General features: G+C 36.4%; 1 protein-coding gene across 1 annotated transcript; it reads left to right on the top strand.

Moving 5' to 3' along the window:
• The first annotated feature begins 61 nt into the window (after window positions 1-61).
• r3hcc1 (R3H domain and coiled-coil containing 1) lies at window positions 62-18,682 on the top strand. The gene is made up of 8 exons (XM_087271550.1): window positions 62-114; window positions 8,996-9,145; window positions 12,494-12,631; window positions 12,706-13,165; window positions 16,075-16,247; window positions 16,324-16,394; window positions 16,479-16,574; window positions 18,427-18,682. Exons 1-8 carry the CDS (start codon window positions 62-64, stop codon window positions 18,534-18,536), a joined length of 1,251 nt encoding a protein of 416 aa, XP_087127676.1. The 3' UTR covers window positions 18,537-18,682.
• Window positions 18,683-18,951: the final 269 nt, after the last annotated feature.

Here is an 18,951-nt window from a genome sequence, read left to right on the forward strand (position 1 = left end):
AACTGAACATGAGCTCATAAACACTGACTGGAGGACATCTACACAGGAGAAACCGCGCAAAATGATGACACACTCTAATGATGATGATGATGAGGATGATAGTCACCAGCTCAGGTAAGATTCTGTGTGTGTGTTATTCTGTTATGTGTTTGTGTCTCTCTTTGTGTATGTATGTGCGTCTTTCTCTCTCTCTCTCTCTCTCTCTCTCTCACTCTCTCTCAATTCAATTCAATTGCTTTATTGTCATGACAAATGTTACAAATTTACTGCCAAAGCAGTTATAAAGTTTACATAAAATTAAAAGAACATACATATTTAATAAAAACACAGTAAACAGTACTAATAAAAAAAGAGGATATGTGCATATAATAATAAATTAAAATATAAATAATCTATCATATTATTCAATATATCATTCATATAATATTATTCATTTATAACAATAAAAATAATAATAGATCTGAATAAACTACGTTCACAATCAACATTTTAGGAAAAAAACAGCAACAGCAATAATAAACAGTTTATTTACAATGATTCATTTATAATCATCTAGTTGTGTGTGTGTGCGCGCGCATGTGCGTGTGTGTGTTTGTAAGCGCAGCAATGATGTTTTTATTGGTCTCCTCTCTTTTTGTGACAGCCATTAATATATTGTGCCGCTAGAAGGACAAAGTCAGTTTTTCCCATAGTAAATATTGAAGCGGTGTTTGATTGTCTAACTCAGTGAATTGTGGGTAAATGCTCTGTAGTTTGGGGTAGAATGTTTCTCTGATGTGCTGATGAGTTTGTGCAGTGGGTGAGGAAGTGTTCCTCCGTCTCCACCTCTGCCTGGGCACAGTGTGGGCAGATGCGTCTCTCTCTGGGTTGCCAGTTCTGTATGTATCGGAGTCAGACTGTGAGCACTCAGCCTGTATTTGGTCATTGTTGTTCTTAATTTACTGTCCTTTACTGCACTCAGATATGTTGCTGTACTATAATCTCTATTTGGGCCTAAATAACAGTGAAGTTTACTTTGTTTTCCAGCTGCTTCATTCCAGTAAATCAGATACTCTTCTTTTCATGCATTTATCATTTCATTGGGCTTAATTCTGTAGATAAGCATGTCCGTGTCCTGATGCTGCCTGCTGTTAGTCATATTCATTGTGTTGGTTTGTGTTTGCAGCTTCAGGACCATCTGAATCAGGGGGCTTTTGTCAGTGTCTATTTCTTGGGTTTTATGGGCTTTAAAATGATAAGAGTTGGGGTCACTCATTTTATTGTGTTTCCAAAATTTGACAGTACTCAATGCACATGAGTAGAGGATAGTGGCCTAATTCTGCCCTGCATGCATTGCTGGGTGTGTTCCTCTGTACCCTGATGATGCTTCTACAGAAATCTGCATGTAGGCTTTCAATTGGATTTTTATCTTTTTTATTTTTATCACCTATCAAATTCATAGCTGAGGAGAGGACTCCACACTTTACTCCCATATAGCACTATAGGTTTAATCACAGACTGGAAAAATTTGAGCCAGACTCCAATTGGAATTTCTATTTGTGTTGCTTTTTTTAATGGCGTTAAAGGCCCTTCTCGCTTTCTCTTTCAGTTCATTCACAGCCAGATTTAGTTTTCCATTAGCACTTATTTTCAATCCAAGGTATGTATAGCTTGTGGCAGGTTCGATTTTTGTCATACAAAGGGAGAAGCTGTGTTTCTTTCCCTGACATCTGGGTTTTTTTCTGGAATACTAGAGTTTTGGTTTTCTTTGGGTTAACGGTCATGGCCCAGGTCTGACAGAAACTCTGCAGGATATCCAGCTGCTGCTTTAGACCCTCTTCTGTTGGCAAAAGCAGCACCAGATCATCTGTAAACAGCAGGAACTTTACACTGGAGTCATATAGTGTGAGACCCGGCGTATCTACTTGCTCTAGGAGCATTGCCAATTGATTGATGTAAATATTGAAGAGGGTTGGTGACAGTGGACAGCCCTGTCTCACACACTGCCCCTGAGTGAAGAATTCTGTTCGCTTATTTCCTATTTTAATTGCACACTGATTGTTCAAATACAATGTTTTTATAATGTTGTATGTTTACCGCCAATACCTGATTCTAAAAGTTTATCAAGGATGTACCGCTGGATCGCGTCTCACTACAGTTGTTAAACACACAAGCTGATACTTTCCAGTGTGTGGTACATTCCGGCTGGTCACTCCCGGTGTGTGGTACATTTCCTTTCCGTAATGAATCTGTAATTGTACATTTGTTTCGGGACTTGTAAAAGTGTTTAGCGTCTTGTTATTTTTTTTCTAAAATGTACATTTGTTTTTGTCCTTGGTAATTTTGTTTTTCCTATGTAATTGTGTCTGATTGGTAAAAATGTTTTTCAAAATATAAATTTGTCTCGAGCTTTGTAAAAGTGTTTCACACTTTGTAATGTTGTTTTCAACTTCCCGGCCACCGTAGTATGCAGTATGTATGGAGTGTATCATGTGAGTGTTTGTGTGTGTGCGTGTGCATGTTTGTATGTGTGTGTGTGTGTGTGTGTGTGTAAATGTATAGTGTATCGTGTGTTTGTGTATGTATGTAGTGGATTGTGTGTGTGTATAGAGTATTGTGTGTATATGTATAGAGTGTATTGTGTGTGTGTGTGTGTGTGTGTGTGTGTGTGTGTGTGTGTATGTATGGAGTGTGTCGTGTTTGTGTATGTTTGAAGTGTATTGTGTGTGTATATGTATGTAGTGTTTCATGTGTGTTTGTATAGAGTCTAATGTGTGTCTATATATTTGAGTGTATCCTGTGTATCGGAGTGTATTGTGTATATGTATAGAGTGTGTTGTGTGTTTATATGTATGTAGTGTTTTATGTGTGTATCTGTATGGAGTATATGTAGATTGTATTGTGTGTGTTTATATATATGGAGTGTATTGTCTGTATGCATATGTATAGAGTGTATTGTATGTGTATGTATGGACTGTATCCTTGTGTGTGTATGTATGTATGTATGTACGGAGTGTATATATATATATATGAAATGTGTTGTTTATGTATATGTAAAGAGTGTAGTGTGTGTGTGTGTGTGTGCGTGTGTGCGTGCGTGCGTGCGTGCGTGTGTGTACTGTATCATGTATGTTTAAGCATAAGCATATGTGTAACATGCATTCTCCTGTGGCCCAGTGGTTTAGCTTCCAGATTCTGACACTGGAGAACTGAGTTTAATACCATTCTCTGACAGCAATGTGTGTACATGTTTGTAGTGTATCATGTATGTGTGTCGTTTATGTATTTGCAAAGAGTGTGTTGTGTATTTGTATGGACTCTATCATGTGTGTGTATATGTACAGAGTCTATATATATGAAATATATGTATAGAGTATGTGTGTGTATGTATGGACTGTATCAGGTATGTATATAAACGGAATGTATCATGTGTGCGTTTGCTTAAAGTGTGTTCACCTGTGACACGTATGGACTGTGTGTGTGTGTATAGAAATAAAGTATGTGTATGTATGGACCGTATCGTGTACGGACTGTATCATGTGTGCATTTACTTTATTTGTATTCTCCTGTGGCCTAGTGGTTAAGCATCCAGACTCTGACACTAGAGACCTGGGTTCAATCCTCGTCTCTGACAGTAATGTGTGTATATGTTTGTAGTATATCATGTATATGTATTCTGTATGGAGTGTATCCTTTGTGTAGTTGCATAGAGTGTATTGTGTTTATGTATCGATTGAGTTGTGTTTTTATATGTATGTAGTGTTCCATGTGTGTATGTATATTGTGTGTTTATATATATGGAGTGTATTGTGTAGTGTTCCATGTGTGAATGTATATTGTGTGTTTATATATATGGAGTGTATTGTGTGTATGTATATGTATATAGTGTATTGTGTGTGTGTATGTACGCAGTGTATATATATATATATAAAAATAATATGTATAGAGTATGTGTGTATGTATGGACTGTATCGTGTGTGTGTGTATATGAAGTGTGTGTATGTATCGACTGTATCATATGTGTATATGTACGGAGTGTATCATGTGTGCATTTGTTTAAAGTGTATTCTCTTGTGGCGCAGTGGTTAGGCATCCTGACTCTGGAGACCCGGGTTCAATCCTTGTCTCTGACAGTAATGTGTGTATATGTTTGTATATCATGTAGATGTATCCTCTATGTATGGAGTGTATCTTTTGTGTATTTGCATAGAGTGTATTTGTATGGGCTGTGTGTGTGTGTGTGTGTGTGTGTGTGTGTGTGTGTGTGTGTGTGTGTGTGTGTGTGTGTGTGTGTGTGTGTGTGTGTGTGTGTGTGTGTGTGTGTGTGTGTGTATATATATATGGTCATAGTAACTGGAACAGTGTAATTCAGTTTTTCGTGTTTAAGTTCAGTTCAGTTTAGTTTAGCTCAGTTCAGTGTGATTTAATCATTACTGAGAGTTCAAACGCTGAAGAGCAAATTCATCGATGCGTAGCTCTACCAATCCTGAACCATGCGAGCCAGTGGCGACAGCGGAGAAGGAAAAAAAACTTCACCTGATGGGAGTGAAGAAAAAAAACCTTGAGAGAACCAGACTCAGTTGGGCACGACCATTTTAATTTCTCCGCTGGCCAAAAGTCTTGTGCAGAGCTTCAGTCACTGCGGTGGAGGCTGGAAGATGGCCTCAGCGAAGACTCGTCTCTTCCTGGAGCGCCGCTGGAATCAGACACATGTTCTCCACTCCCCACGACCATCAGCGCAGCAGCAGCTTAGGATATGGCCTGGTCCCGCTCACAGTGTATTTTCCTGTGGAGCAGTGGTTAAGCATCCAGACTCTGACACTGGAGGCCTGGGTTCAATCCGCATCTCTGATGGTAATGTGTGTATAAGTTTTTAGTATATGTTATGTACTGGGCTTAACATTAACTTTTTGACCACCAGCCACTGTGGCTAGTAGTTTTTAAACATTACTAGCCACTCGCCATTTTTACTAGCCACAATTTTATATATTATAGCCACAATATATTACAATTAGTTTTCATAATTTTCAGAGCCCAAAATGAAGGATTTACCCAATTTATCTCTGACCACACAATAAATAAACAGTTAATTATTTCTTAGCCACAAATATTAAATGTGTGAAAACATGCAAAAAATAGCTGAATACTATACTTTTTATTTAACAAAAAAATGCACAGTCATATGTCCTGGCTAAAGGTCCCAGATCACCAGTTAACTACACATAAATGGGGAGTTATTCTCCCATTAATGCAATGTTATTAATGCAAAAGAAAGCAAATAAAAAAAACATACTGTGATAATGAAAGGATGATCACACATGCTTGGTTAATGATAGACCCATAAATTATAAATGATAGACCCATAAATCATAAATGATAGACCCATAAATCGCATCAGTTGTGTTTCTAGACACAGTTGCTTCACAAAAGGAAACGGGAGCGCACACGCATTTTAAACAGTCGCACGCATCACATCAGCTATTAGCGCAAGTGATTATCCTCTAATTCGGTATTCACCTGCTTTGCTCACGTGAAGTTGCGAACGCAGTTATTTTTGTCAGTCGTGTCAGTCCCATACTGTATTTAAAAGATATAATTCACCTAAAAATGTCATTTTTGTCTCTAATATAATGATGTTTTAGCGATCGGGAAATCACACGTGACGTGAGCTGCTGACCGTGAGTTGTTATAGACAGGGCGCGCAAGCGCTCTACTTAATGATAGACGTGCACGTCTACTTTAGTGAACAGAACCTGCATATGTTGCGAGTAACAGGTAATACAGTTGTAAATAATATTCAGTTTGTGGCACAGAGTGATCGTTTGGGAGCCGCGCTGGAAGTATGAACAAGCACTTAGCAGTCAAAATGAAACCGAAAGTGTGCACATCATTTAAATGATTGTATCGCATTTTAGAGTTATGATTACGACAAGCATTTAATAGGTTTTTTTTTTTTTTCATAGCAAACCCATGGTTGTGCATGAAAATAAATGTTTACAATGTAAGTATAAGTACTCTAGCCTATATATTGTTGAATATAATCTGATAATGGCAAATGTCGGAATCGGATACCAGTGAACAAAATTGTCTAATATGACAGATTGCAAGCATATATCTCAAACATAATAATTCAACATCAGAATTATTATAAGCAGAATAGAATTATAATTCACAGCGACCTTCTTGCTGTTAGGCGACAGCACTACCTACTGCACACATCCAGAGGAAACCCACGCGAACACGGGGAGAACATGCAAACTCCTCACAGAAATGCTAACTGACCCACCCGAGGCTCGAACCAGCGCCACCTAGCCCCTCATCAGGTTTCCAACATTTTCCAAAATATCTTTTTTTGAGAAGAAAGAAACTTTGACAAGCGAAAGGTGAGTAAATCATGACAGTATCTTTAGTTTTTAATTGGAGGCCGATTTCTTTGTTAAATATAGATTATAAGCTTCTTGCTAACTCTTGCAATTCGTTTAAAATCTGGTTTTCACAGTAGAATTGTTGAAACACAAAATGGTTTAATGAATAATAGACATATTAGCTCTAATATAAGAATAGTACTTGATCTTATTGACTACTCAGAGAACATTGACTCAGAATCTATGATTTTGTTTTTAGACTTTCATAAAGCATTTGATTCATTACAACATATTTTTTTATTTAACTCTCTAAGAGCTTATGGTTTTGGAAATAATTTTGTTAATATGGTGAAAATGCTTTATAATGACATTAACTCCTCGGTTTTGGTTAATCTGCAAACCACTAAACGTTTTATTTGTGATAGAGGTGTGCGCCAAGGCTGCCCCATTTCCCCATTCCTTTTTCTTTTAGCCGTTGAACTGTTATCTCCTAACATCCTACAAAATCCAAATTTGAAAGGTCTCACTTTGTTTGACAAAGAATTTAAAATTTCTAAACTTGCTGACGATATCACTTTATTTCTTAAAGATCCAACTCAAATTCCTTTAAGTCTTAGTATTATTCAATCTTTTTCTGAAGCCTCAGGCTTATATTTTAATCTTACAAAGTGTGAAATTTTTTGATACACAGCAATCACTTATACATAACATATACCTGTTAAAGATTGTGTGAAGTACCTGGGGATTTTCCTAACTAAAGACAAATTATTCAAAATCTGAATTTTTCACCTAAAATTTCAAAAACTAGAAATATTTTTTAATTCATGGCTTCAACGTGACTTATCCATTTATGGCAGGGTATTTATCCAAAGCTGAAGGTCTGTCTCATCGTGTTCATCCTGCGATGTCTCTTTTTATCAGTGACAAAATTGCTGATAATGTAAATAAAGTGTTATTGAACTTCATATGGAAGAATAAATCCCATATAATTAGAAAATCAGTCTTATCTAATAGGCGCTCCGAGGGTGGATTAGAGGTTTTAAATTTCAAAGATTTAATTAGCTCATTTAGAATTAATTGGCTACAAAGATGTCTCCGTCATAATAATTCAATTTGGTACCATATCCCCAATGTTATATTTGATAAATTAGGTGGCTTATACTTTCTTTTAAAATGTAATTTCATCCCTTCTAAATTGCCAATTTCCCTCTCTAACTTTCACAAACAAGCTTTGCTTGCTTTGAAATTGTGTTATGCGCACAATTTTTCCCCACACAAAGAAATTCTTTGGAACAACTCTAATGTCTTAACTCGTGGGAAATCTCTTTTTATTGATAAGTGGTTTGAAAGAAGAATTGTTTTTGTTTTGGACTTATTTAAAAACGATGGCAATATTTTGGAATATGAAGAATTTATGACATTGTATAACTTCCCTTTGCCAGCTAAATCCTTCAACTGTGTTATAAAGAGTTTGTCACAAAGTTATGTGCATTTATTTAAGACTTTTCTTTACTTTAATGAGAGGGAAACAATTATGCCTAAACTTTTTTTGGATGGAGTGTCTTTTTTTTTTGATAAAAAATGTGACAACAGACACGTCAGACGATTGTTACATTACTCTGTATATACCATCCCAAGATGTTAATTTATTTGGACCAACTTCTCTGACTGCATTCAATGGAAGAAAAAAAATTCAGCATATCCAACAAAATAAGAGAGATACATTTTAAGATGTCATTTTAACAATGACATTATTTTTTATTTACCATCCTTATTTAAACATGATTTAAAGTTGTCTATAAAAGACATATTTCTGTATTTCTCGATGATGATCATGCTCTCGATCTTATTGTAAATTTTTTTGTGTTACACTGTACATTTTTTATACACAAAAATAAGTTTCTAAAAACAATAACCATTTTTTAATACTTTCCTTGTTGATATTTCGTACAATATTGAATCTCTTAAGCTTATTAATAATAATAAGAATAATACGTTTCTTAAAGCTTATGACAATATTTTATCTTAATGATTGAGGCTGTGTATTTTTTTTCTCTCTGTCTTTTTTATTTTTTGTTATTGTATTTTTCTTCAATGCAGTGATGCTATTATTCTTGTATTCAATAATTTTTTTTATCCCTTTAAAATTAGTCATAACCATTGTTATTTCACTCCTGACCAGCAGAGGGGACTAAAAGCCTTCATGGCGAAGTATTTGTGACGTCGGAGATGTCAGTTTAACTCAGTGTTGTGGTGTTTTCGGCTTGCTCGATTTAGGATTTTTTCAACTGGCATTTAATCGCTTTTAAAGGTCTTTAATGTGGTATACATGTGCATAAACCAGCCGCCTTTAAAGCGCGTATATTTTGATAAGAAAAGACTAGTGTGCTAAGCTAGTTGCTAATGTTGAGTTAAGTGAGTTCAAATTCGCTGTAAGATTTACGAGTTGATGTTTGTCATTGGTTCTCTGATATACTTCGCTTTTTCTTGTAAGTTCACTTTAAGTTACACTAAAATAACTTTTTAAGTGCCTCAGTAGATGTGAAGTGATTATTCTTATATTAACACTATCGTATTTTGTCTGTAACGAAGTTACTGATGCATATTTTAATGTGTCTTTGTGTTCTCACAAACTGTTGAAATCAGGACTGAAAGTATCTTCTCCGAGTCCCTGGATTAAAATCGTCCATCCTGGCTCATTCTTGCATCAATGGCTCTTACCTCCCTAAACAAGAGACTGGATTGGTCCATACAGTTCTTGAGGAGCTGGAGGTATTTCTTCAAAGAAATGAGCGGAAAAGGTAACCTCATAACACATCTGAGGATTGGAACACAAACAGCCTTCATTAACAATATTATTCTACACTCAGGTCTGGTCTGTAGCCAGCCAGCCTGTCTTTTTTTCCAAAAAGTAAACCTTTTTTGCAGTTATTCGCCTAATTTTTTATTAAATTTTTGTTTAATTCATTTTCTTTTAACGGCCCTTTATTAATCTGTGGTTGCCACAGCGGAATCAACCGCCAATTTATCCAGAATATGTTTTATGCAGCGGATGCCATTTCAGTCTCAACCCATCACTGGGAAACCCATACACCAGGGGTGTCCAAACTTTTTGGGCCGAGGGCCAGATGCAAAAAAACAAACGTTGTCGCGGGCCAAATTTTACATACATCACACAGACACGCATATATATATATATATATATATATATATATATACAGTTGAAGTCAGAATTATTAGCCCCCCTAAATCATTAGCCCCCGTTTATTTTTCCCCCAATTTCTGTTTAACGGAGAGAAGATTTTTTTCAACACATTTCTATACATATTAGTTTTAGTAACTTATTTCTAATAACTGATTTATTTTATCTTTGCCATGATGACAGTAAATAATATTTGACTAGATATTTTTAAGACACTTCTATACAGCTTAAAGTGACATTTAAAGGCTTCACTAGGTTAATCAAGTTAACTAGTCAAGTTAAGGTAATTAGGCAAGTTATTTTATAACAATGGTTTGTTCTGAAGACTTAAGGGGCTAATAATTTTGACCTTAAAATGGTTCATAAAAAAATTTAAACCGCTTTTTATTCTAGCCGAAATAAAACAAAAGTCTTTCTCCAAAAGAAAAAATATTATCAGACATACTGTAAAAATGTCCTTGCTCTGTTAAACATCATTTGGGAAATATTTAAAAAAGAAGAAATAAATCAAAGAGGGGCTAATAATTCTGACTTCAACTGTGTGTAGATAGATAGATAGATAGATAGATAGATAGATAGATAGATAGATAGATAGATAGATAGATAGATAGATAGATAGATAGATAGATAGATAGATGATGGATAGATAGATAGATAGTAGATAGATAGATAGATAGATAGATAGATAGATAGATAGATAGATAGATAGATAGTAGATAGATAGATAGATAGATAGATAGATAGATAGATAGATAGATAGATAGATAGATAGATAGATATCATAACAAGAACTGCTGCTTAATTGAAGGCATGTAATAGCGACACCCGGTGGTTATTTATTGAATCACGTTCATTTTTGTATAGCTGGCCAGATTCTATTGATATTTATAAAAAGCCTCGCGGGCCGCCACAAAACAGATTGCGGGCCGCAGATGGCCCGCGGGCCGTAGTTTGGACACGCCTGCCATACACACTCATCCACACACACACACACACACTCATACATACACTATTTACAATTTAGCCGACCCAATTCACCTATACCGCATGTCTGAGATTAAAATACTGCATTTTAGAATCATTTTAAGCACTATTTTTGCTGGATTAGCATGTCAGATGGTAAGCATAAGCACACTTTTTGATGTACCCAAAATATTTCCTAAAGATTTAGAATAAAGAAACGTGAATAAATACTTAACACAAATTTATTACTATATCATTAGAAAAAATAGCAATCTGATAAAGTTTTAAATTGAAAACTGTGGCCTAATGTCATTTTTTAGGCAACATACAAACTGGCCATTACAGTCAACTGTCCTCAGTCAGAATTTGGCCATTTAAATAATAAAAATAATTAAAACATAATAATAATGATGTAGAGCTTCACAATTTTTTAGCCTTCTCTATTTAAAAACAATACAGTGGCGAAAGAACTTTTCTTATGTCAGATTATAACATTAAAATATTTGTTAGCATTGGCCAAAACTGGTTAGCCGAAGTCATGCCAAAGAGACAGCCACTAGAGGATTCGACTTGGTCTCAAAGCCTTTTTCTATGAGTTATTTTCACCATTTATGATGGCATAGCGGTCAAATAGGAAATATGAGCTTATGGATAGGACAAATTCTAGATCTTTGTCAGTAAGGGTTGGGTCTTTCTAACCAGCACCCCCCTCCCCTCGTCCCTGGGGCTATGGGCCTGGCATTATGGCAGTATTTGGTAATATAATAACTGACTAGCAATGCATTAAAAACTTTCGAATCAATTAATAGCTAGTGTATATCAACCCTTTCACAACACCCAAGATTCATCATATTTACTCGTTGTTTACTTGTTTCAAACCTTTATAAGTTAGAAACTATTTTTTTGTTGAACACAAAATACGATTGTGTAGAAAACTGAAACCACGTAACATTGACTTTCATAATATCTGTTTTTCTGTACTATGGAAGTCAATGGTTACAGGTTTTCTTCCACATGACTCATGAAGGTTTGGAACCACTTGACTGTGGGTAATTGGTAAATATTTACTTTATATTTATTTTTATATTTAAAATAGTCATTTAATTTTAAGTTTAACTATCCAATTAATTATTGTATAACTGCATGCAAATAAAAGTAAAATTTTTTATTAAGAACCATAATTCCATAATTCCATTGTGGTTTTTATAGTAAAAGTGGATATTCAAATGGTAATCAACTTGTTTTAAACTTTTATAACTTTCTTACAAATTAAGATATTGTGAAGAAAGTTGAGTTAAACTCCTTTTACTCATTCATTTTCCTACTGGTTAGTCCCTTATTTATCAGGGGTTGCCACAGCTGAATGAACCGCCAACTTTTCCAGCATATGTTTTACGCAGCAGATGCCTTTCTAGCTGCAACCCAATACAGGGAAACGCCCATACTCTCCCATTTACATTCATTCACTACAGTCATTCACTAGTTTATCCAATTCACCTATAGAGCATGTCTGTAGACCAGGGATCACCAAACTTGTTCCTGGAGGGCCGGTGTCCTGCAGATTTTAGCTCCAACCCTAATCAATCACACCTGAACAAGCTCATCAAGGTCTTACTAGGTATACTTGAAACATCCAGGCAGGTGTGTTGAGGCAAGTTGTAGGTAAACTCTGCAGGGACACCTGCCCTCCAGGACCGAGATTGGTGACCCCTGCTTTAGACTGTGGGGGAAACTGGAGCACTCCGAGGAAACCCACGAAAACATGGGGAGAACATGCAAACTCCACAAAAAATTGGCAACTGGCCCAGCCAAGCCTCGAACCTGGTGCTAACCAATGAGCCACCGTGCCGCCCCATTCAGTAACAACCTAATATAGAAAGTCATAGGTACTATGTGATAGGCTGATTAGATGTATTGATAATAAACTCCCCATTAATTTAGACTTCCTGCTGTATTATCTAATTGAAACATCTTTTCATTGTAGCGTTCTACTCTTCCCGCCTTTGCCAAGCCGATTTCGCTTCTTGATTCACGAAACCACCTTGAATCACCCTGACCTCAGCACCTTCTCTGTGGGCGAGGGCTGTGCTCGCAGAGTTGTCGTGTGCTATTCTGACTTCCGGTAATGCTTCCAGACATATTGCCATGTTACACACTAACACAAACACACACTCTGACATTTTTAATGTGGTGCAGGTTGTCAGAACAGGATCAACAAGATGCAAAAGGCAGTTCCTATAACCGAGCATGCAATCAGGACAGGGTAATAGGCGACAAAGGCAACACATCCAACAACAGACGGAGAGACAAAAAGCCGGACAAGGCTATTTATGTTCCACGAGTTATTAGACACAAGGTAGATCCGGAACAACCAAATCGCAAGGAATCATCAGAGGAATCCTGCTCAAACAATGATATTGTCGCCAATCCAAGGCCAAAAGAGGACCCCACTCACCAACCACTCGCAGATCATGAATTTGTGCAACTTTCAAAGTCTGGACCTTCTCCGTGGCCTCCAGAATGGGACGAGACTGTGTCCTTGTTAATGTCTTTGAAATTAGACAACCAAGAGGATGAAAATGGTGCTAACAACACAGTCCTTCCCACTGATGTGAAACTCCAGGAGGAGGGCATTGATGAAAGTTTGATCTCTGAGGTATTACAACTTAATTATTTGCATTCATTAATAATTGACCTATCGGTACGCCCCACCTTCTTAAGTTACTGTTGCTAACTGTCTAACAGTGTGAAATCTTGTTAAACAGTATGACCTTATTTATACAGTTTTGACACAGAAGGACCACCGCTTGATGGGGAGCATTCAAGGCAGGACTTGAGTACTCCATGGAGGGATTTCTAAAGTAATTTGAAGTAAATGTGGTGGAAAATTAGATTAATTTGGAAACAAGGGTTTGCAGATCGCAATGTGAGTGGGAGAAGTCTTACATCTAGCGTCAACATGTTCATGTACCAGAGAGTTAAATTACATTTGTTTACATTTAATTCAATTGGCTTGTGATGATTTAAGGGTGAGCTCACCTAAAAATGAAAATAAGTGTATTAATCTTATTAATTAATGACTCCTCATCATGTCAGTAATCCCACAAGTGGGCATGGAACGATAACCGTTTTCAAGGCATACCGCGGTTTGGAAAAGTCAAGGTTTTAAAATCGTCAGAATTTTCTGCTATACCGTTCGTATGGTATATGTGAGATTTTTATTTTACTATTATTTCTTTTTTAAACGTTTTTTAGGACAACAGTATCTCCAGCTGAAAAGCTTTCCAAGATGCCATTTTAAATTGTAAAGAAATCTGTTAGAGATGGTCTGATCAGGATTTATGCAGTGGATACCGAGTACCGATTCCTTGTCATAGTGATCGACTGATACTGAGTACAGATTCAAATGTTTCAAGCTTCATAATGCATTAGGCACATTTTCCCTGCAAGTAGGAACCTTAGAGGAAGATCTTGCCTTCCCTATGTAAATAAATTGAGGAAGCTGCATATAATACCTTAAACACATCTCTTATAACCATTTAGGTGTGAACATGTCATAGTCAGAACCATTTTTACATGCTTTTGCTATATGTAAAAAGACTTAAATACATTCGGGACCATTCAAATATTTTGCTCGTCTCCAACTATTCACAGCAAATCGCTTCATGACAAAGAGGGGGATTTGCACTAGAGATATCTTTTCTGTTCTATTCATTTAACCTAACAAATGTAATGCTTCAGACATCACCTCTTGCGATCTGCCTGATTTGCTCACGTCACCAAAATGTCCAGGTATTTTTAACAAATGTTTGGGGATCAAAGAGCCGCTATGAATATGCGAGAGTCTCGCAGAGCTTCCAGAAGAAGTCATGAGGTTGCATGAGACACTAGATAGGGGTGATCGCTCCACTCGTGTCACAGCAGCTCAAAACAATGGAAATATAATGGCTGCACTTGCCACAAGGAGACCTTCACTCGTGCAAGTCACGCCAATAAACTATGTAAACAGGTGGCACCGCACTGTATATATTTAATTTTAGCTGTTGTGATGACCTCACGTGTTGTGGCTGTTGTAGGCTATGCATAATATATGGGAGCGCATGTGTGTCTTCCTCTGCCTGTAAACTCATAAACAAACACCTGCAATTGGTCCATCAGATTGGCAAGTATCGATCGAGTCATGAAATGTGTTTTTCGGCTGATACCGATCTTAAGGCGATCGATAGGAGCATTCCTAAAATCAGTGTTTTTGAAACTAATGAAGACAGCAGAGGTCAATAATTCATTTGAACTATTTAGCCTGATATGTTTACTGTTCTAAAATATTATATATGTTTTCCAAATTAAAATTTGGGTGTGTCTGAAATTGCCTACTCAGTAGGTACTGCATTTGAATATGAATGTATTACTCGACCAACAGAAAAGTATGTTCTATACAGTAAGAATGTGAGTAGCATGAATGGAACTTCAACGTACTATGGATGCTATTTTTTTATCATCACATGACAGACCCATGTCTGTTGCATCACTTCACTCCCATTCATGAATTCTCTCGCGGTGCATCGTGGAGTAGCATAGCATCCCTTAGATCTCGCCAGAAGTAGTAGGTCATCATGGTACTTTTTGCAAAATGTTTTTTTAAATTCTATAAATTCGGACATACTACTCTGCTCATATTCTGTTTTTAGTGTACTTTATAGTATGGAAGTATGCAATTTTGGATGAAGCAATTGTGTTATCATACTGTTAGAAACTTATATTGGCCCACGCCTACCCACAAGTTCTTTCTTTATCTTCATACCACAAATTATAGATGAAATCCGAGAGCTCTCTCAACCTCCTTAGACAGATGATGCTGAAATTCAAAGATGTTCAAAGTCCAGAAAAGGAACCAAAAACATTGCTAAAACCTTCCATGTGACTTAAACTGTAATCATACGAAGTTCCAAGCTCACTTTTGTGAGCCAAAAGCTGTGATGACTTTATTTGTCAATGTCTTACACATAAGCTTAGAGTGCATGTAGCACTGCTCACTCTAATATGTGTGTCGTATTGCCTATAGAAAGCATGTACCTGTCCTGATTCTTTAGCGAACATCAGTGCTGCCTATCTTAGCTTTACTCTATAATTTATTATTACTAAGTTTCTTTAACTTATCTTGAAAACAAATGTATACATTCTTAATGACATTCTGAATGTTAAGATGTCTTGTTTTGTTTCAGATCTGGAATAAAATACTTTTCAAGGCTTCTTCTCTTTGGATACCTAAAAATTGGTGTTACAAGTCTCCCAGGCATATCCTTTTATTATTTAAAAATATAAACAAATCAGTGTTTCTATATTGCTTTGAAGCCTAAATATGTCTAAATATTTCCAGTCCCTTTGCAACCAGTGCATTTGGGGGCAGAGGGGTTTACCGATAGGTCATAAGTATGGATTATTTATTTTAATGTGTACAAAGCAGCTTAATCTATTTAATTCATTTCAGGATTTTTCAAACTGTGATCTCTTACCATAATAGCCATCAAATTCGGAACATATTTTTTTCTGCTTTGGTTATTTTAGATCAAAGCCAAAGTCAAAGAAAAGGACATCACTATAGTGAACACCTGCAGTGATTTCCCTGCATATGCAAACATCTGGCTAGACCCTGAGGAATTTGGCCATGTAATTGAGATTTATGACTTTCCCGTCATATTTAAAACTGAAGACATTCTTGATGCATTTGCAGACTACAGGTAAGGTCTCACCTCTATATTGTGGCACAACAACAATACAAATCTATAAAATGACTCTGCTGTACATCTCTTTCAGTGAAGGGGGGATGAAGGTCAAGTGGGTTGATAACAATCATGCTCTTGGTATTTTTTCTAATCAGTTGGCAGGTATTGTCTTGCTTGTGTTTGTTTCATTTTATATGTTAAGAATTCTCAAACATGGTTAAATGAAATAGTTTTTATTCTGTTCAGCTACAGAGGCGCTTTCTATTGAACATCCGCTACTGAAGACCCGTCCGCTGCTAGAGGGGAGCGAGAAAGCAAAGTGGAAAGCAGCCAGACGAGCAGGTACAAAGACAAAAAAGCCTAATGAGGTGCTTTAAAAATGTACTCTTTTTGAAATAGTAACAAACTGTTGTTCAGATATTGTCTTATACTCATCCAGGCTGCATTTATTTAATAAAAATAAAGTAAAATACATGTGGAATGGGGGGAAACTGGAGCACCTGGAGGAAACCCAAGCAAATGCGGCAGAACATGCAAACTCCACACAGAAACGTTAACTGATCCAGTCGAGGCTCGAACCAGTGACCTTCTTGCTCCGAGGCGACAGTACTACCGACTGCGCCACCATGTCGTCTTAGTGTCACATGATCAGTTGAAAATGTTTGTGCTGCCTAGTGTTTTAGTATTTCTAATGTGCTGGCATCAAATAAAATTTACCAAAGTGATTTAATAGAAAGCATATTTAATGTCTCTAAAGTGTCTGCCTCATGTTTCAAATACTTTAGTGAAAATAATTGGTGAAATAATGTTTCAGCATCATTCAAAGTAACAAATATTTGTAAAAAATTCGACCGCATGCATATTCTGATCTATACACACACGATCATACTAAATTAAACTTCTTTTTTTTCAGACAAAGGCAAAGTATGAATTCATTGATATTTTAAAGCTTTCAGTTAATGATGAATGCGAGAGCGCTCAATCAGTTCATTTATCAGAATAGAGTCATGCATGTGAGTGTAAACATTTGCCACATCTTGGACAATCACAGATAAGAACCGTTTTGACCAAAATGCGATTCCTCGATGTCTTGACCCCTCACATCTTAGTGCACTCATAAGCAACTGGAAGCTCTGAAGCTCTAACTGCACTTGTTCTTGCGCTGAGAACTGTTTTCCCAGGCTGTGGATTAAAGCTAGTATTGTAGTTATTAAACCAATTTTTTTATAATTATATAAATGATATATCTTTATGTTTGTTTACTATTCATCTGTAAGTTTATGTTGTTGTTTTGGAGATAATGAGTATTTTGTTTTCCACCATTTACCGCAAAATTTTTCTGCAACACTGATGGCTTACATTAAAAATTTTACATTTGAATGAAAAAAGTCACTTTAATATTGATCAAACTTAAATTTAAGTTGTTTATTCATATTGATGCAAGTGTTACAGGCAGAATTCTGCCATCTCTTTTATTAAAAAACTTGCATGGTCAAAAACCATTTTAGTTCTAAAACTGTAACCATAATATGTCTAGCAGAGGACCATAGAGATCCTCTTGTGATTTGACACATTTCTTGTGCGATTTGTAACACAAATTACATTTTTTCAATGTCATACAAAATATATATCTGATGTAAAAGTAAAAGGGACACTTTTCTGTCATTGAGTGCCGTCTTTCCGATGAGATGATAAACCGAGGTCCTGACACTCTGTGATCATAAAATATCCCATGGTACTTATGGTTACCTATCATGTCCTTCTAATCATCCCCATCCACCGAATTAACTCTGTCACTGTCCCTCCACTCCACCAATAGCTAGTGTGTGGTGAGCACACTTGCTTCGTTGTCCTGTGGCTGTTGTCGCATCATCCAAGTGGATCTTGCACACTGGTGGTGGTGTGTAGAGTCCCCCCTCACGATTGTGAAGCACTTTGGGTGTATGGCCATACATGATAAATGCACTGTATAAATACCAATTACATTATGTATTTACATCATTCAAAATGTTTTAAAGAATGTTTCAAATCCAGAGAAATAAGCTATTTTAGATACTGTAGTAAGATGAACCGTCACCTTTGTCGTCATGCTAATGATGTCACACACTTCGTCATTTACTTAACATATAAGCTTAACATATAACTTAACATATAACTGACTTCTAACTCTAATTCCATTTTGTCCCCTGTGCAGAGTTCATGCAGCCGGTGAAGGAAAGGCCGCGTACAGACGCAGTAGTGGCTCGCAGGATGGTGAGCAGAGCACTGGGGCTGAGAGGACTGGGGGCAAACACTGACAAATGACTCTGATTCAGTTAATTACAGCTTACATTGACCTGTTTTCATTTGTTCAGATGACAGACGTCCTGGATATCAACTATTATACAATCCAGACTCAACAGAAGTTGCAAATCTTATTTTAGCTGCTGAGGAAATTCTCAAACACATGAAATGCATTTGGTCCCCCAACTTTCCAGTTTTGTTTACTTTGAGTCCTGTACTATTTTAGGAAAAAGGCCAAGAGTATGTAAATGACCGTTTGATTATTTTCTGAGGGTTTTTGGTAAACTTTCAAAGAACTTTTTTGTAGTTTTTCCTCTTTTTGAAACAGGTTTGCTTGCTTTTCCCCTGCTATGATTCTCCACACTACTAAGTCTGATATGTTTCAGCATCTACTAAAGCCACTGCAAATATACTGTTTCTTTAAATGTCAGTGTTT

Source organism: Danio rerio, chromosome 10, assembly GCF_052040795.2.
Source record: "Danio rerio strain M-AB ecotype USA chromosome 10, GRCz13ab, whole genome shotgun sequence".
Lineage (NCBI taxonomy): Eukaryota > Metazoa > Chordata > Actinopteri > Cypriniformes > Danionidae > Danio > Danio rerio.